The 20,850-nt window shown below is 40.0% G+C and overlaps 1 protein-coding gene across 1 annotated transcript in view; it reads left to right on the top strand.

The window, feature by feature from the left end:
• Positions 1-3,765: 3,765 nt before the first annotated feature.
• Positions 3,766-20,850, top strand: part of grik3 (glutamate ionotropic receptor kainate type subunit 3) — a gene marked incomplete at both ends in the record, with an annotated part of 100,168 nt that continues 83,083 nt past the window's right edge. The window contains one exon of the mRNA XM_083917552.1: positions 3,766-3,880. Within this exon, the coding sequence (XP_083773678.1) occupies positions 3,766-3,880 (115 nt within the window). The remainder of the gene's footprint in view (positions 3,881-20,850) is intronic.

The following is a 20,850-nucleotide window of genomic DNA, read 5'->3' as shown; positions in this document are numbered from 1 at the left end:
TGAAAGGTGCCGTGTGGAAATTGATTGTCCTCTTTCTCCACTCTCACAATCTTCAAAACCTAAACAAAATGTGCTGATCAATCCAGTCAACTAACTATCAATGTCTCCAGCTTCACAATGGAGACTTCATGTTTTTGGAGCCATTAGTTATGACCAACTTGCCAGACGAGGCATTGATCACTGGCAGGTTGCAAATGTAACATGCAATCATTTCACAGGGGTAAAAAATAGAGCAGACTGCTGTCACATATGGATGTGTGACCTGCTTATAAAGTGTCACCTTAAATTACCTTTAATTCACTCAAAGTACAGAGACTGGGCTGAATTATTCCAACAGTGGCTCGGTCCTCAGTGTCCTTCAGTCACTTTCATACTAGTTTGTTTCGTCTTGCTTCAATATGGCCTTGTACAGATATCATATAAAAAAAAAAAACATTATACAACCTTCACCAAAATAGTACCATTTTTTATATCAATGACATATCAACATTAGGTTTGTGACATTTCTCTTCTAAACTTGTGACATATTAAATTTTAAAAAACCTCTTTGAGACTCAAAGAGGTTCAATTAGCCAATATACAGTATATATATATATAAATTATTTTTTATTATTATTATTGGTCTATCAAATGTTTTTCTTCTTCCCTTTTCCATCAACAATCTTACAACCCTAGTTTTACATTGTTGTATTAGTACTTTTACTAGGGATGCCACAGTGAGGACATTTTACAACCGGTTACTAAGCTCCAACGCCAGTGTTACTGCTTGAGACATCTTAAAAAATAAAGTAGTTGTCAATGACACTCTATTCCTGTAGAGCCCTTATTCTGATCTCTGGCCTGTCTGTCGAGCTTTCGCTGCATAGTCGGGCCGCACCGTGTTCTAGCTGTGACGCGGCCAACGGAGCTGATTGCCGCAACTCTAGACAATTGTTGCAACCGGCAACAGGTTCACTAATATTGGGTTTAAATCTGAAATACAGTCAAATAGGTACTTTTTAAATTTTTGACACCAAATCATCCACCATGTCTCATCACTTGATACATAATATCTGACTCCTGCTACTCTGTGCATGCAACTCTGCTGTTGCTGTTGAAGGAGCAGAGGAAACGTTTTATATTTTATTTATATATAAAAAAAGTTAAGAAAACCAACAGTTGGGGTAGAGGGCAAGTAATGTAAATGGCGTATGCCCGAGCATCATGCAACACTGGTAACCCTTGATAACACAAATTACTATGGCAAGCCTAACTGATTTCATACTTTGTGTACAACATAACATTAATGACATGGATATGCGTGACACCAGCACTGCTCTGGTCTTCTCTAATAATCTTCCTGGCTCCACTCCATCCCACTGCCAAAGCCCATCTCTACTAGTTCCTGTAATGGCAGGAGACCCTGTTACATATGGCACTTCTTACAAAGAGGGAGTGACAGGGGGACAAAACTGATGGCTACATAAAAATTTAATGCCAACTGCTGTAAGAAACACAAACTATTCAAATCCATTTTGCACCGACAGCTATCCCAAATGTAGAAATATAACTATGACAAGTTGTGCTTCCTGTTTCCTCAAACTGTGTCTCAGTGGGGTTGTCTTCTTTTCCCGGGTCTGACTCCCTCCAGTTATCAGTCCAGGTGATTGAGAGCACAGACCACCATCTCTCTATAGAGGGCACCCACAGACCCAGAATGTCTTGTTTGCTAGAGCTGTGTACATTTTGTATTTGAAAGAGCAGCAAGTCAATGAATCTCGATAATGCGAGAGCCGGGCCACATAACTCACATTGATAGTCCTTACATTGTGCCAAGAGGCGATAAATCTGCTCTGGGAGACATGAATATGCAGTGGCAGTCAGTCTGGCTTGTTCTTGCTTGCATGCCCCCTGATGCACAGTTTATTCCTTTCCCCCATTCCAAACAGAAAAATAAAACCAATGAGCCGCAGCACTATCTCATCAGCATTGTTCTATTAAGCACAAAGAAATGTAACAGTACATTTTTCAGAATATGCTTAAAAACGGCAAATCACTTACGTTAAAAAAGCAATTTCTGGTGTTGGTTTATTATAAAATAATAACATCTAAAATATCGACCACTGCTTTTTCCAGGAAATTATGTATCTGTCCATCTATCTATCTATCTTTCTATCTATCTATCTATCTATCTATCTATCTATCTATCTATCTATCTATCTATCTATCTATCTATCTATCTATCTATCTATCTATCTATCTATCTATCCATCTATCTACTAGATAGATAGAAAACATTGTCTACATCTAAAACATGATTAATGAAGGTATATTTTTGAGTCATGAATCCTGGAGGGTGCAGCTTTCATCTTTCCAAAGTGAGTTTCAGCCTTTTGATGATGCTACAAGTATCAGTTATATATTTTAGGCAAAATGTATAATAAAGTTACTGAAATCTGCGGGTTATTCAATTCAATACTTTCAGACGGGCTTTACCTCCTCCACTGCAGTGTTGAGAGAGCCATGAGCAGCACTACGTGATTGTATATGTAACCTGCAGCTTGTATCTGACGGCTCTTTGCATGGCAAGATAAATAGACAGCCAGATAGGAACCAAGCAGTTATGGGAGTTTAATGTACTCATTGACACGGATAGAATGTCTCAAATAACAGCGATAAGAAGCCTGCTTTGTCAGTGGCCCAATCCTCAGCTGACACTTATTTCCCTCATGCAATAATTCATCCCATTTATAATGCTGTAGGCAGACGGGGCTTTCCTTCTTTCTTGCATGAGGTAAAGAAAAAAAAATGCAATTTCCATCTCAGCGCAGTAAATAATAAAACATTCTCCAACTCTAACATTCCGGAGAACACAAAACCGTATTTCTCATAATATAAAATGTGAAGACATTAACAAATAAGATATTGCAAGTGTATACAACTGGAAAAGGAGAGAACCGGGTCATTATTCGGATACGTCTCACCTCCATAAAATACTTCTTGGACATAGTTGACAAGTATGCGTAACGACGCGTGCCTCTAGTGGCACCGTGGAAGGAGGGTCGTCAGACGCACGCAGATACACGGCTTATTGCACCCGCTTTCCATCCAGCACAAACTAAAAGATCTTCTAAAATGAACATTGTGTAAGAAAGAGCCTTTTTGAACAGATTTGGCTGTTCTTCCATAACCAGCCTCGTGCCATCACCGCGCGCAACTGGAGAGGAGCGTCGCGGAGCGGTTTTACCACCTTCACAAAGTATCTCTGTATTGGGGACTGGAATGATTAAACTGCAGTGAGCATTTTTTGAATTTCTGAAGTGCGTTCATATTCATCCGCACTCATCGTGTGACGCCTTTCTCTGCTTGGCTTTCGGGCGACAGAATCGTTCGAGGCGACCCAAAGTTCCGCAGGCGCAGTTCTCCTCCTCCACAACGGTGCGGGAGTCCGGCTCGGCTGTTGCCGTGGTACTTGCCAGTAGACAGATAGCATCGGCGGTAGGAGGGGATACAGAGACTCCTGCAGGCTAATTGTAGCATCCTGCGTTCGCAGGTGTATCACTGATCCGCCTGTGAGGGACTCGGGGCTTCATCCTGATCGAGCCGCTCTCAGACTTGTGGGTAACAGAAAAAAAAATAAAACCTGAGAGAATGTTGCACCAAGTACAATGAGCGCAAATTTGTCGCAGACACCACAATCCATATGCTCCGTCGAATTCAGTTTTGATGAGCAATTCTGAGTCGTCTTTGGAATTTTAAAAAAGTGGATCCCGCGACTTTACAACCATGCGAAATACTTGGCTGTCTCCCCGGAGTGCGATTTGGGAATACTGGACATCGCTGATTGCATGTCTCTTTTGGATTCACTACTCTAACGGGATGCCTCATGTTATTCGAATAGGTAAGTTATCCACATTTACATTTACATGTACACACACGTTTGAATGATAACCTTGAAAGTTGCTCCATTCCGCTCATGTCAGTGCGGGTCCTTGTTCGTGCGTTCACAGAGGCAGCGGGCAGTTTTTGGAGTAAATGAGCAGTCCCTTTCATTTACCGTTCGCCTGATTCAGGTCATGTGTGAATTTCCATTTATAGTTAAACGATGAGCAGCCAGTAAGCAACAAGAGAGCAATGCATTATAGCAGAGTATTGCCTGTGAAATTGAGGATGCCTGCTCCACTCAGAAACCGTGCAATGAAATATCGTGGGTTAGTGTGACCTCTATGCACTCTGCTTTGTCTGTTCCATTTTCTGCAGCCAGCATGTTGAGTCACTAGCTAAATTCAGGCTGATTGCCATGCCTTCTGGGAGTAAGTTTAAGCTTTTAAGGACAGTCTGTTAAATAAAAAAAAAACTACAGTCTCGAATTAAGAAATACACCAAGAGGAAGTTTCAAACAGGTTAGAATTTATTCAGGAGAGATAAGTAAAGTTTGATCTAATCTTATTTTATAGGCTACTATCTTATCACTGCAAACCAAAAAAAGTGCACCGTGAAGTCATGAATACTCTCTCCTGTATTCGCACATGTGATACACAAAGAAGAAGCAGAGTCTCTGCTGGCGCTGTCTTTTTTCCAATCACTCACCGAGAAACAATGTGAGAATTGTCATTCGGAGGCTTGCAACGCGATGAAACATTTTACGCGCCAAGAGACAGGAGCAGAATGAAGATCAATATCGTTTTTGTCACGAGGCAAATCGTTTTTGACATTTGGCGGAGTGCCATGCAGGACAATTACTCAAAATGGCATTGGCCCACATTAACATACAACTACAACGGCCGGGTTCAGGCAGGGAGTGAGAGCATTTTAATGGCATGGAGCTTTTTGTCTTCCAAGTATAAATGATGGGTAAAAGCGATTCATGTTACAAAAATGCATATTCTATATTACCATACTGAAACAGAGGTAAATTGCCTTTTTTTCCCTCCAAAATCAGTTGTCTCTTGCATGACATAACTGCAAGTCACCAACATCACACATCACAGATTTTGTAATTCAATTCGTGTCAAGCTCAGTGGGTGGTCATTGAGCTACATTCATTCAAATTAAAGTTATTAGACTTTGATAAAAAATTCTAAAAGAGAGATTCAAATAAAACACAGAGTAAAGTCTAATGCCTAGTGCTGAGCATCATATGCTGTCGGGCAGGCCCAGGGTGTCCCTATGATTGACTGCTGCACTCTGTAGAGCCATGACTTCTCTGACATCCCTGTGTATGGACTTTTGTGTCTTGGAAAGCGCATACATCCTTAAAGCTCTCTTTCTACTCGTCTGAACTGAAATCATTTGGTCAAAGGGACAATTTTTTCCCTTTTTACACGGTGGCAGCAGCTCAAATGAAGACCTGAAATAGACTTGACAGGCTTTGTTTTTAAAAATGTCAAAGTGCTGAGACAAATTTACCTTGAAATGTGCTACAGTCGCACTATTGCTTTTTATAGAATCTATCATTGCTCGCGGTGCTGGACCAGTTTGGTTTTTCTGTGTTCCTAAGATTGTATTTTGACAGGCTGTGAAGAGGGACATGCAAGAGAAGGTTTTTGCATTTGCCTCAATGCCAAAAGAAAAAATAATCAAATTCAAAACGCTTACATTTTAATATGATCTTTGAAGCTGAGTGTTCATGTACAACGGCCATGTGTGTATGTTTTATTTTGTCTGCTTTAAAAAATAGGCCTGTGTGAAAATAATAAAAAATGCGTGATATAATCTATTTTATTGCATTTACGCAATTTAATTTGAGCTATTAAATGTGTATTATTGCATCCATACTATAATGTTTTCTATGAAAGGACGTTAGTATTCACAGTTTGTGGCTTAATTTAGGGATGAGCACTTTTTTTAGTGTGTTTGTGTGGTGGACCTTTTTGTTCCTCCGTTTTTTGTAATTTGGTCCTTGGTGTGCAGGTGTGTTTATGCTCTGTGTCACAGCCAACCTGCTAAAACCAACAGAGGGCTCTCTTATAGTCAGTGCTCTGTGGCCAACGTCGCTCTTCAGCATTGGTTACCAACACAAACAAACCAGTGAAAACCATCGAGGTGGGCGGTGGTATATGCACGGCACTCTTGTCTGTGCTTTGTCTGCTCTGGGTTAGGTGTCCTGTGCAGTTCTCCAAGTACACCATCTGGGTAATGGTGGGCATCCAAGGTAGAGTTGTTGCCATTGATTTTAGTGCTCTTACAATGCACTGCTCTAACTTGAGGCCAGATGGTCGCTCCATCTCATTCTGCAGCTTCTATTTGTTGGAGGGAGTTAAGGACTTCTCCTCCTGTATTTGTCCACTCACACGCTGTGCTTATCTTTAGTCTCCCCCCGCCTACCTTTTGTAATTTTCTTTCCCCTTCCTGACATGTTTTGCAACCTCTCATCTCATCTTGGAACAATTTCAGCAGATAATGCGATGTTGTTATACAGTAAGTGCTAGAGGACGTCATTTTTCTCTCAGATGTGTCTGTAGATAATTTGTGTGTTTGCCAACACGGAAAAAAATTTCAGTTCACTTATGATTTCATTGCATATGAAAGTTGCTTTTTTTGCTTTTTTTGTCACGCCAATGAGAAGCATTCCATCTGCACAATTCATTCATATCCATACATGCAGTAATGACAGATTATTGTACATTGTCTGTTTCACCTGCGTACTGATGAAACTAATTCATCATTTGTTGTCTCTTTTCCCTCTCAGAGAGGTTTTTCACTGCCTGACAGGAATTTATTGAATAATCAATTACTTTATCTACCTAATACTTAAAGCACTTAATCAGTGCCAGTTAATCAATCTCCCTCATGAGTTCATGTTGATTTCATTTCCTCTGCTCCTTGCTCTGCACCGAAAACACCTGGTCACATGCATTTTTCATTCAGCCTCCCTAAAATGCTTTAGGCAGCCATGACTGCTGTTTTAATTATTGTGTGTGAAACAGCCTGAACATTTAAATGTAAGATGACAAATGTGCAGCACTTGAAACTGTATGCAGTCTGACCACTCATAAGCTTCAGTGGGATAAATCGGGTTTGTGGTCACCACTTTGGATGAAGTCTGCAAACACAGAGCCACTTCAGAAGCTCGTCTTTATCCCCGCACCAGCAGCACCGAGAGACTAAGAAGTTTTCATGTGATTAACTCTTCAAGCGAGCTATAGAGTGCACTCTCCACTTGCATGCTCCCAGAGATCCTCCTCACTGGGGTTTGTGCAAATGTCTCGTCTGAAATGACTCAGACATATTTCAAGAGACCACAGAAGCTGTAATGGTACTTTACAATTCTACTTTTTACAAAGTCAAACCCAAAGGGCTGCTTGTATTGAGAATTACCCACAGGAGGATGGTATGGCTGGAAAACAGAGGGAAGAGGAGGATATTAAAAAAAGTGTTTGGTGATGAAAAAGAACAATGAGAATATGTTGCATCAAAAGATGTATCAAATTAAGATGGCCATCAGTTGCTGAGTGGAAATGAATATTTCATTTTCATCTAAATTTAATCTCTCCCTAGACAGAGAGGAAGCAGGGAGAAGCCTGCTGGTGGAGGCATGGGGATGGGGAGTTGTCGTGGTGAATATGAACAAAGCCTGGTAGAGGTCACAGAAGAATTGGATACAGGGAGAAGCTTCTTTGATGTGTAATTCCATTATCTGTTAGCGAAAGCAGAGATTGAAGGGGGTGGAATAAAACGGTTGTTTTACCTGTGCTTACACACTCCCCCTCATCCACTTGTATAAACATGAACTGCAACAGAAATAGCAGGGGCCTATTTTCTGCCTCTCCCAGTCTTGGGCATCTGTATCGTACCTAGCACACACACACACGGACACACACTATAAAATAGCCATACTCCATCCACAACATTTTCCGAAACATATGTCTGGTCTCACTGGGCCTCTTGTACACAATCCAATTCCATTCTCTCTGTCAGCACACTCGCGGATCGTCATTAGCTTCAATCTCGCTGATGAGAAACGGCAGATGTTCGTTTTGTTGAGCAGAGGGCCCTTCTCAGAACGTGCGGCCTTCTGTACTTGCCTGTGATCCTGTTTTGACGGATTAGAAAATAACATTCTACTTGTAAAAACAAAAAGTGTGCTTGCATGGACACGTAACTGAAATAAAAACATTGGTGGCAGCAAAAAATGTCTCTCTTTCTGTAATGATGTAGAAATGGAGTTTTGTATTTCGGAAATTAAAAGGCTACATATCTTAATCCACTGCTCCCCTGACCTATGCAATTTGAGTGACAGTGACAGGCTGGCACAGGTGTCGAGGTCGTTATACAACCAGCATAGCGTAGCTCCTTTCAGAAATAGTTTAGTACGTAGTGTGTGTGTGTGTGTATGTGATTGTATCAGTGCCGGTGAAGATAGTGACAGTGGATGAACATGGAGCAGACAGTTGTAGTTGGCAATCGGAGCAAAAAAGGAATAAGTAGTAACGTGAATTGGTAGTAAATATACAGTGTAGTGCTTCATATTTCTTGTTGCTGGTTTGTTCATGTAAAACACCTCCAGAAATAATATACAGTAACCAGTTACCTGGTTACTTGTATTTATCATGTTTACAGGGAACATGAATAACCCAATTTTTCTGTGCTCATTTAAACAACTTATCCCGAATATCATCATAACCAGGATGAGCCTCAAAAACGGGTTATTCATGGCCATGTAAAGGCACTCAAATAGGTGCTCCAGACGTGCTACTGTATATTCTTATACATATTCTTATGTTGCTACTTTATTACAGTATATGCTATATCCTTTTTTCTGCAACGCAAAGCCTGTTTTTAAGACAGTGATGACAGTCAACATGTTTTAAACGCACTGTGAATCTAAGTCAAGTGCATGTTTATGTATCAGAGAAGGTGTAATAAATATGTAACGCTCTAAAAATGTGCTCGTAATGTGTTTGATCACTTACAATAACTAGACTTAGCTGCTTCAAGGAAGTGCAGGTACTTAGCTCCTTGTTCAGTCACGCATAATAATGATCATCCAATAATCCAAACCACTAGAGGCTAACAGAGCGGATCTACCAAAACAGTAAGATAATCCTGTGACTCTGCAGGACCCCATCTAGCCCCAGCTAGCTAGCATAGCTGCTGCTAACACACCAGATGGTGTTTTCATATCATACTACAAAGTGGGTGCTCTGCAGTGAAAGGTCTGCTGCAAACATATGCTTCTGATGCCTACTGAAATAAATAAGGCACCAAGTTCCATACGGTTATACATTTTGTGTTTTTTTTAAATTTTTTTATGAGGATATCACTTTGCTGTCATATAGATGGTAGATATTATTTTGCAGATAATATTTCATTGGTTTCCATTTGTAACCATTTGGAGATAGGACAGGAGGTTAAAGGGTCATTTTACCCAAATTGCAACAAATACCTTCTTATTTACCTGCAGTGATAAATATGACATGCAGATAGTTTGGGGTTCATGTTTTGGTTTTGAAATTTGTGCTTCAAAAAAATAAAAAAATGAATGAAACTCGAAGGACACTCGGTGACACACATCTCCGGAGTCATGCCCTATCTCACAACGCTCCAACTTAAATTTCTAGTTCCTAAAGTCACAAAGTCCTTCTTATGTCTTTGCACTGGCAACGTCCATGTTTACCATTGTAAACACAATATCTCAGGAATGCATGGAGGGATTTTCTTCAAATTTGGCACAAATGTCCACTTTGACTGAAGGATGAACTGATTTGACTTTGAAGGTCAAAAATCAAGGTCACTGTGACCTCACAAAATGCATTTTTGCCCATAGCTTAAGAATTCCTCTGCTAATTATGACAGCATTGTCAACAAACAGGATAAGATGATGAAGTGATTACATTTTACCAAAAGGTCAAAGGTCAACCTCACTGTAACATCATAATATTTCTGTCCATTATCCAAGGCCATAACTCAGGGACAGAAGGGGAGACATTTGGTCAAATACTGAGTTGTTGACACTAATCTTGAAACTCTGCTGATTGTATAGATGAAGGTGTGTGTGAGGCATCCACGTTTCACCAAAAAATACACTTAATACCTTTTAATAAATTCATTCAATGTCTTCACTACATAAATGATATAGGTCTAAACGGTTTGAATGTAAACTTGACTCATTGACGGAAGCATACAACTGTACCGTAATTTTAGTTACAATTATTCTGACACCACATGAATGCAGCAAAAATGCCCTATCTCACAATTTTAACAAAAGTAAAATAAAATTTGTGTATCCGCCTCGTGATTTTGATCTGCTCCAGACTGTCATGTTTTATGGAAATCACATCAGTAGTTTTTCTGTAATCCTGCTAAAAAAGAAAGAACTAAGCAAGCTAAAATCATGGCATCATTGGTAGATTAAAAAAAACAAATGTAAGGAATGGTAGGAAAGTAAAAAAACATAAATTCAATTCAATTCAATTTTATTTATAGTGTCAAATCATAACCATAGCATATCAAAGCATAACTTAATCAAGGGCCAAGACGTAAACGGCAAAAATATGATTTGGATGAAGCAACCCTTTAAAGATCTATTCACAGCTCAATGTGGAAACATCCATAAGAAACAACAGCTTGATTGATTTGGTTCACAATCTGCCTGAGTCCAACTACAGGCCCCTAAGGGACTCAACTTCATTATAGTACGACATGTGATTTTTGGATTTGACAGTGTTTGGAAATTCATGGCATGTCAATGTTGGCTATTTCCCTGAGAATGTTTCTGTACCAAGGCAATGAATCAAATTTCATGGTCTAACCATTTGTCTTTATTATGTGCCCTTGTCCTTTCTATTTCACTCTCCCATCTCAGCCCTCCTCGGGGCTCTGCTGGAAAAGTCGAATAACATCAAAACAGTTTGAATAAAGCTTGATCACGGGGCATTTCGCTCAGGGTCATGCTAGCAATATAATAGAGTTAATTAGAATGATCTTGTTGGAGGTAATTTGGTGATTTTTTTTTTTTTTTTTTTTTTTTAAACATTTCAGCAAGGGGAGCAATTTGTCTCCACTTTTCCAGACACACTGTACATGTTGGCATGGCGCACACACAGTGGCATGGGCGCACAAAGTACTGCAGCAGAAGAGACAGAGGGAGGGAGGGAGGGAGGATGAGCGAGGGTGGTTACATAGATGAAGCTAGGGGACGCTTATTTAGCTTGTTAATTAGCTTTAGCCTTTTGATCCCAATTTTAAAACCTGCCACGTTGCAATGCTGGCGCCTTTTGTGTGTTGCCCCAAGACAGATAAAACTAAGCTTTATTCCTGTGCCTTTGAAACGCCATGGCATTCACTGGAGCAATATTAGCTTTGCTTTCCCTCCTCCCATTAGCGTTGTCCTTATCTCTTCCCAGACGCTCTGTGTAAACTTGGTCACCTCTGACATCCCAGTTACATACTGCTACACACCTGCATAACAATAACAAGACCTTTTCTTCTAACTGCTTTAAAGCAATCAGGAATTGACAGCGGGGGTATCAGCTGCAATGCCCAGGTTTAAATCCTATTTAACTTAGACTAAGGACAATGAATGGAGGATGACACTGTATCATTCTGCCCTTTTAATCAAGCTCTCATTGTTATAAATGTCAGGTCTTGGTTGTGTGATTCCCTCAAATTGCTGTTGCATGACTGTACAGAGATGTGTGTGTATGAGCGGGTGTTTAGGAGAGAGAGGAAGTGTGAGTATGTGCATGACAAGGGGATGTATAAGGGGAGCTGGCATGGAATCCCTAGAGCATAGGAGTAGAGCAGGAGTTACTAATCAACTGTGAGAGAGGAGGCTAGAGAAGACTCACCCTCTATTTTCCCCCTAGAGAGGGAGAGAGAGAAGGAACAGATAAGACAAACCTCTTCAGGCCAATACCACTACAAATGAATAGCTATCACTAAAAATATCAGGGGGGAGACAGAGATTCTTTCCTCCGCATTCTACCTCACACATCTTTTTTTTTCACCCTCCTTGTCTCTTTTTCTCCCTGCAGTAACAAATGCGAGCACGACCGCAGACAGTGCATAAGACTCTGGGGTTACCTCTCTAGCCCCTGTGCTCATCCCTCCACTGATGGATAGCCAGGAGGTTGAAAGCCAATGTCAATTTAGTTAACACAGCCAATACCCAGAAGATTTCACTCAGCACTCGTGCTGTGTGTGTGCAGGCAAGACAATCTGGGATGGTCTCTCCTGTCTCAGCAAATGTTTTACCGGCTGCCGATCTACTGTCCAGGTTGCCCCCAGAGAGCAGTGTGGTTAACCGCAAAATGTTCCCCCGTGACTCATCTGAAGACAGCTTGTCTGCATGTGACCAGCCTCAGATATATGGAACAAGACAGAGATTATCATTGACAGGGAGGGGAGGATGAGGGGAAATTGTGGGCAGTTTGAGGCTAACGGTACATTTCAGTAAAGCTATTAGTGATGCTTGTATGAATTAGGACCTTTAAGTGAAGTCAGAAAAGGTAGCTCGTCCTGTAGGTTTTCACCCTCTCAGATGTGGTTTGAGGATTAGAGATGGCTGTCATAGTAACAAAAGCTCACATAGCAGGCCAAGAAGATTGTGATTGGTGGAGATTACAGCATGTGATTAGTCTATCATTTTAGCAGCAGGTTTTTTGGCAAATCAATTCTCTATCACAGAGAGTTAATGAAAAATTAGGCTTCTGTTTCTTCCCTACCTGCCTCAAGTGCTTTTCCCCCCCTTAGTTATCATACCAGTCCAGTGTGTTGCTGTTTTTTTTTTCATTGTCAGTAAACCATCGTTCAACTTGAACGTAGTTCAATTGGTTTGTAAGTAAATAATGATTTCCTCATAATTTGGGGCGTTATAAAAGCTCACAAGTAATAGTTTTAATGTCTTTAACCATAAATTAGAGTATCTTTGTTATTCATACAATTAGTTTATATAGAATATATTTTTTTGTACTTACATTATGTTTAATTCAAAGGTGTTAGCTGATACAATGCTAACTACAAGCTATGTTCCTAATTGCTTTTCACCAAGAGTGAAAATAATACCATGAAATTACCGAAGCCGAAATAGTCTGCAATCAGCAAGTATTATCTGGTTTGATGAAAAGGATCAATTGAAGTAATGCTGCAATAATCGTATGCAGATTTAATGAGACATCTGCAGTGAATTAGGCTGATTATTTTCATTGCCAAAGCAAACAATACATGTCCTTCTTGCCTTCGATTTTACTCAGAAATGCCATGAAACATCAACTGCGTTTTTAAAAAACATATTTACAATATCTATCTACAGTATTTTCGACATGCAGGATATTGTATGTATCAGTAAACTGTGCTAGGGTGTGTGAGTATTTGCAAAACCAGAGCCTTATCTCTTTTAATACTGTATATGCTAAATATAATTGTAGATCCAAGACAAACATAAAACAAAGCCTTCTTTGAGTCAAAACAAGGACAAGAAAAAAAAAACTCTTCACTGTATTTACATGTCTAGACTTTTAAATCTATTAAGAATTTTTTTGAGTGCAACACATATTATAAATGTCAATATTCTAAGGTTTATTATAAATGTCAGAAACCACATGTAAGTGGGAGCAAGGTTTTCTAATGGTGGAAAATATAGAAATCTATAACTATCATGAAACCAATAGCTTTGACTTTTTAGATCTTCTACTGTACGTACTGTATGATGACAATTTTATTCCAATTCCAATTTACAGAACACATGTTCTCTTCTTTTGGTTTTCATTTTTTAAACTCATGCTTTTGCTTTGGTCTTGCCTTTTTGAGTACATTTTAAATTTACACCATCAAGCTTTTGTTAGCCCGATTATACTTGGAGAATTTTAAAACCATCAGAACATTGACCACATTTAAAATAATTGGCATCATGCTGGCATCACAGAATTAATGCTTAGCTAATGTCCTGCTCAGCCTCCCTCTGCACTATTCACATATTGATCGGCTGTCTGCCAGAGGGTAATTCATTCGAATGTGGTAAGGACCTTTCCTATTGTAGAACTATAGAGAGAACACAGGCTACAAGCATAAAAAGCAGCTCATAATGAAGCATTTTTAAAAAGTCATTAATTCAGTAACAAATACAGTTGATTGCTACAGTGTCATTTGTATCATCATAAAATTGAATACTTATTTGGCTTTTGGTAACTACACATCTTACATCTTACAACTGACATTTGACATTTATTTAAGTATTTTATAGATAAAATAACCAATTAATTAAAAACAACTAAAGCTGAAATGAAAAGTAGTTGATTCATCAGTTAGTCCATCGAGAGAAATTTAATTAGCAACATTATTGGATTAATCTTTTATATCATTTTGCAAGCAAAAATACCAACTGTTCCTTTGTTCTAACTTCCCAATTGTGAGAATTTGACATTTTTAATGGTGTTATTATTGCGGCCCAGAAGAAATCAACGTATAAATAAACAATTCTGCTAACTGCTTACATCCGGATGTCAGTTAGATAAAGATTCCAGCACAAAGACTCGGAAATATCTCAATAGAGTTTCATATTATAAGAATTCAACATTCCTTCCGTCCCTTGTACCCAGCATGGTGGAAAATCAGAGATTCAACCACACGAGAAGGAGGAATGACTTTAATAGAATATGATCTTTTCCCCCATCCATCAAGGCCTTTAGGAGGCCAAGGGGCAATCAGCAGGATTTGTGATCTGGATTTCCAGTCTGTACCGATGGCTCGCTCGAGCCCAGACGGATCAGCTGCCTCACGTTCTCTGTCAATATTCTGCCAAAGCACTGGAGGAAAGAATGAGATGACAGTATGAGTATGGTGTGTGTCGATGTGCTTTTCTGAGTGGAGCTTATTAGTGTCGGGAGCCTCTCCAGCCACTGTCAAACTTAAAACAAAGGACAGGTGGAAGCATTACCTCCAATTATGTGCTGTGATGCATCTGTGAAGTCTGAGCAATGTCAAGTGGCCGGCCTGTCAGACTTTTGTATGTTTATTAATTAATTTTCGTTTCACATTATACGAATCATGGTGATAGAAAATGAGCCCCCTCTTACTCGTTTCTTGTCTCCTTCTTCTAGTCCCCATTTTCTCTTCCTTGAAGAAAGAAATAACCATTTATTTGAAGCCATGTCCTTTTAAGAGATAAGCTTTTGTTTGGGTTTCATTCACTTGCCCTTCGTCTTTACTCCCCAGACAGAAGATGTGACTCTGCTAACATATGCTCATTGTGTTAATCCCCTGCCAGGATAAAATGAGAACTCTGTTCTCCCACCTTTCTTGATCCGTACCCCTCGGTCTCCTCAACCCACTGTATTACAAGACTTACATTTCAATTTGCAAGACCAATCACACGGATCTTATGAGATGCTGGTTGGATGGCAATTGGGCTTCATTCAATCCGTTTCCCTCATATTTCTGATCCATTTATGATTATTTAAAGATTTTAAATTACTTGAATAAACCACTTGCAGAATCAAAATCTTTTTCTTTCTTGTTCTTTTCATTCGTCTCGTTATTTTTCACGCTTCATTTGATTGCACCCACCAGTCACCTTTGCCTCCATCTAGTGCTTCCCTGGTCATCTGTACACCTTGATTTGAGAGTCGTAGGTGGGGCTGGGAGTAACAGCACATGGAAATGGGCTGGTGATTGCCTTCATGCCCGTGTGGTGATGGAGGGCTTGAGTGATCGCACCCCTTCAAGCCCCTCTTTGGTGGTTGATTAGCTGTGGAGCCCCGGAGCTCCGGAGTGACACACTGGCTCATCAGACCCCGCTCAGCCTGTCAGGGACCCCCTTGATTACACGGTGCTTCATAATTGTCCTGGATTCTGCTGCAGTGTCCAGTGTGCTGCCACCTCATCTTCGTGTCAGAGAATGTGTCACGCAATACTTGACTTTTCCTGTTGTTTTTCAGAACGCAAAGACTTGAGATGTTTCCATATGAAAGGGATGTGTCATAGAAATGTTACGATTGGGGAGATTTGAGTAACTAACAGGTGACAAACGGTTATTCTCTTAGATAAATTCAATGCAGAGTATTCATACAACTACCCTTAAAACATACCATCTCTTTAAGACCTAAAAACTATCACACAACATACAACAAACAGGAAATGAATAGGTCCATTACAGATGCAAATCAAGGAAATGGCCTTTCATACTAATGAATATTGTATGGATGCAAGGTTGAACTGAATTAGCAGCTGCAAAATAACAGGACAACTTTCATGTTGAGGAGTGCATCTTCTTTCTCTCTCTCTCTGTCTGCCAGCACCAGCAGCTGCAATTGGGTCTGGTGTAATGTCTTTTTTTTTAGTAAGGCAATTAGAAAAGAATTGCCACCGTGGCATTTATAATCATTGGGTTGGTAGACATGATTGAAAGTTAAAGCAGTTAGAACGGAGAACTCTGAGAGCCCTGGCCCAGATTATTGATTTATATAGTTTATGTGGGTGAAATGCCCAAAGTGTGGAACCCATCAAATCATAGACTGTCTTAATTATTTTTATGTCCTGGCATCAGCCTCTGGGGGCACTTAAATTTCTTAAAGTTTCTAAAAGACTTGTGCCCATACCATTATGGTCAATCTGTGTCACCCTGGCTGACATTAGTTTAAAGCAAGTCATGGACACTGCACTGGTTTTAGGACCCTTAATGTGTGAATGGATTCAAGGATTTAAAGGTTTATTTGTCACATGTGCAGACGTGCTAAAATATTAGTAGGAAGAAAAAAACCAACAGAAATATCAAGAATAAGAATTGTACAAATGTACATGTCACAATTTTAAGGCAGTGCAAATGATTTACAGACTATATTGTGCTAAATATGGACAAATATTTACAGAGTTCAATATCCCAATATCCCTGTCGGAAGAAGATTCTCCTGAGTCTGTGTTAGACGTGTGGCTACAGAGGTGTTTGCCTGAGCAAAGAAGATGGGGTAGTGGGTGTATGTCCGGCAGGGTGTGAAGTGGAGATCTGTAAAACTCTATGGTCCAAAATATGTGTGTGTGTGTGTGTGTGTGTGTGTGTGTGTGTGTGTGTGTGTGTGTGTGTGTGTGTGTGTGTGTGTGTGTGTGTGTGTACCATGTCAAATTCTTGATGATGTGGATCCCAAGGTATCTGAAGGTGCTCACCATCTCCACAAGTGTCCTGTTGATTCTCAGGAGTGTAAGGTTCCTCTGCCATCTGTAGCAGTCCAGAACCAGCTCCTTGAATTTTCTGACCTTCAGCCAAAGGCAGTTTGCCTTGGACCGTAGTCCTTGTCATCATTGTTGGTGATCCAGTCCATCACCACTGTGTCATCAGCAAACTGGACGATGGAGTTGGAGCTGTTCCAGACCACAGTCAGTGTTCACAAGTGTGACTGCCCACTGGAGGGTTTTGGTAGTCAAGAAGTCCAGGATCCAGGCACACAGGGAGGTATTTAGTTCCGGGTTCATCATCTTTCCTGTTACATTTAAGTCATGGCATGTTATCATGTCTTCTTATGCTTAAGCATGGAATGGAAAGACACCTGTGTCTTGTTTTGGATGCCTCTTTCTGCTTCTGTTGAAAGGCCAAGCAGGTGTGATACGTACAGCAAAACTGTAATGTTTTTGCTGCTTATTTTTACGCAACCAGGAAACATGCAATTACCTCTCTGCTGTTTTGCTCCTAGAAGCCATTCCCCTATGTTTAAAATTGTATTCCCTAGTAATTGAGATACGTTGTTTCTCGCTGCCTCTTTGGAAGTAAGATGTAACTGCAGGCGTGCCTGTTCTTTCAGAGTCCTCGGACTTTTCACGTTTGCGGTCACTATGTGACTTTGCTTCAATTCTTTTTACTCTTTTGTAAACTTTATTGAAACATATTCCCCGCTCTACTTCCAGTCCGTTACCATATATGTATGAGTCAGAAGTTGGAAGTTAATGATTTCCAATTATAAGTGAATGCAGCATAACCTTTAGTGACGATCTAGGCCGGCAGACTAACCACTGTCAGCAGCATCACTAACATGGCGGCTATGATGGGAATGCCGCCACAGACACGGAAACTCGGCAAAAAGGCAAGTAGAAGTGCTTTCATTAGTGAGTCATACGATCAATCATCATTGTTTTAAGTCATTCTTTGATAGACAGTAACTTAAATAGACAATTAAATAGATGGAAATCTTATGGAGTACAACTTTTAGGCACACACAGCACCTACGGGGTGAAACTTCCAAAGTAAAAGAAGACCTTTTGTAGAATAACTTGCTTGCTGTCTGTGATGTGTGCAATTGCATTAAACAACATGCCAGCTTTTATCTTATTTTCTACCACGGAAGTGATGACTGCAACCCCAGGCTTTATCATGTCCAGACTTTTTACTCAACTAATAAGCTTTTTCTGTTGTCAAGATTTGTCTAAAATCACTCACTAATGTTTTTTTTGTTGTGTTTTCCTTGTATTTATTTTCTTATTTTCACCATATCAAAAGTAAGGATGGTCTTTGATGACTCACTTTTGCACTGGCTTAGTGTACTCTTCTATCCACAATTGCACATTAGCTTTATCCACCCATTACAGTTGCAGTGGTTTCACCTGCTGCATGTTTGCTAGACTTTGAGCATAAAACATGACTTTTTCCTTGATGTTTCTCTGATATAGATTATAGTGTCACAGCTCTCGAATGAAATAGGACTCAGTGTCAGCCGTGCACATGGTATTAGACTTTACAGTGCCAGAGTCTTGTATTGAAAAGTAAATCCACCATCACATTCAGCATTTACATTAGAGGTAAAGGTCTGTAGCAGATGAGTGGCTTGTTGTAACATTATGCATTTGTTCAGTCAAGAAATGAGTCGAGGTGTTCACTGTAAGTCAAAAGGAAAGCCTCAGAAAATATTGGCATTGTCAAGGGTCCCTGAAGAGGGCTGTTACCAGGGTAAAAATGGCATGCTGGTTTATTTCACCTCCCTTTGGGTCCCTGTGTTTGTATTTGTCTGGGTGTGTAACAGAAAGATAATGAAGATAGAGTAAGTTACAATATTGCATTGTTGAAAACTGGCTGTAGAGTTTCAATATTTAATTATTTGCTCTATTACCACCACCTTGTATTAGTAAAATGATCAAGGTCACAGCAATGATGCACAGGGTCAATTAAATAGCTTTTTGTTTGATTGTATTGCCCTTTTCCTACCTCCCCCTTTGTGTAACACATCTGGACATCGTGTGTGCTATTTAATTGGCAAGGGAAGCATCAGAGCATACCTTTGTGATCTCAAGGCTGATGATTCTGATGAAAATCTTATTGACAACTGAAAAAAAGTCACTCTTGCAGCTCCAACTCAGTATCACTTGTATAGCCTCCATTTTGGATAACTGGCAGAGTATTGCCACAATTACTCTGTTGAGACAGACACGTTAAGATATTTTGAGCTCAGTGAGGTGAAGATTTTTTTTTTTACAACTGTTAATAAATTTAAGCCTTTGCAAATTCTGTTTGAACAGTCAAGCAAATATGGGTAAACTTTGGCCTCAAGGGATATGTTGACAAAAGGGAATTTAGACTTAAACAGTAACAAGACAACCAATTCCTTTGCCCTTTATCACATACCAGACATAAGAGAAGCGTTTCCAGAGCCTTATCACACTCAACAAGGGTCAGCATGGTCTAGTCTGTGTTGGTAAACAGTACCTAATCAAGCTTGGTATTGGACATTGGAGATCAATTAACAATCATAATTTTGACCATTCTTGATTGTTATGGCAGTGCATCATCATGAAGTAGGTGGTACTGGAAGCTTGGTGTATAGTGAATAATTGCAGGTTAAGCAGTAGCTACTGTTGGCTCTGGCTAGTGTCATTCATGACAAAATAGATTTAAAAAATAAACCTCAGGTGTTGCATATGTCTCGTTCGGCAGAGCAGGTTTATATAAAATTAGATGGTGCATCATAGCTGCCGTGATTGCTTGCTCCTGTAAGTTCGGTCTATTCCCTGAAATGTGAGCACTATCCAGATGATTTCCAGTTGCTCAACAGTGCATTCTCACAGGTTCACCAAAACGTATTGCTGTGTAAAGCACTGTGCAAATGAGCTTTTGACAACCTTGAGCGAATCCACTTAAACATTTAAATTAATTGGATTTTGGTCATAAACACTCATGAAACTGCACCCTAAGAAGTTTTGTTTACCTTGGCAATGACAAAGTATTGTTTTTGCATTAACATGTGCTCACCTTCATGAGACTTCATCACAGCTTTTAGCAGAGCAGATGCAAAAAACATTGTGTCTGCGTCCTCTAGAAGCGCTGCCGGGTTATTGATGAGCAATAGAAGGCATCTGATATGATAGAGGAAAATGTCAACTGGTCAGCTCAAACAAATGTTTTTGGGGTTCAACAATCAAGTCAAACCGGCAGTGAAAAGCATGGTATGAAGTGTCACTTAGCATGGTGACATGTTGGATGTCTGATGTTTTTGTCTAAATGAATTCATAATTGTGAACGTATAAATGATACCCATCTTGGATTCTTGAAACATAACTGCATGTGCCTTCAGGTACACAGTATTTTCAACGTGGCAAAAAATGATGGGTGGTTTTTCACCTACTGATGGAACAGGATGAAACATGACTCGTGAGTCCACCCTCAGTATATTCCTCCTTTATGGACCGGATAAAATGTAACACCTTGCAAAGCTGCACACCTTCCTGGTAATGTGTCACTGCTGGAGACAGATACCCTCAGCTCAGTTCAAAGTAAGGCATGTCATTTTGTTGACAAGCTGTAGCTGGGTGCCTGTGAGCATGTTTGTGGCTGGGATAACAAGTAACTCTGTATTCTCTCTCAGAAAAATCAGCACTGTGACAGAGTCTGTCAGTGCTGTGAGCTCAGATCCCTTAACTCGTGGATCAAGACATGGCTGAAAATCAAAGGACAAA

Source organism: Echiichthys vipera, assembly GCF_963691815.1.
Source record: "Echiichthys vipera genome assembly, chromosome: 8".
NCBI classification, from domain to species: domain Eukaryota; kingdom Metazoa; phylum Chordata; class Actinopteri; order Perciformes; family Trachinidae; genus Echiichthys; species Echiichthys vipera.
Note: the sequence above shows the minus strand (reverse complement) of the source record. Positions and strands in the feature narration are given on the sequence as shown.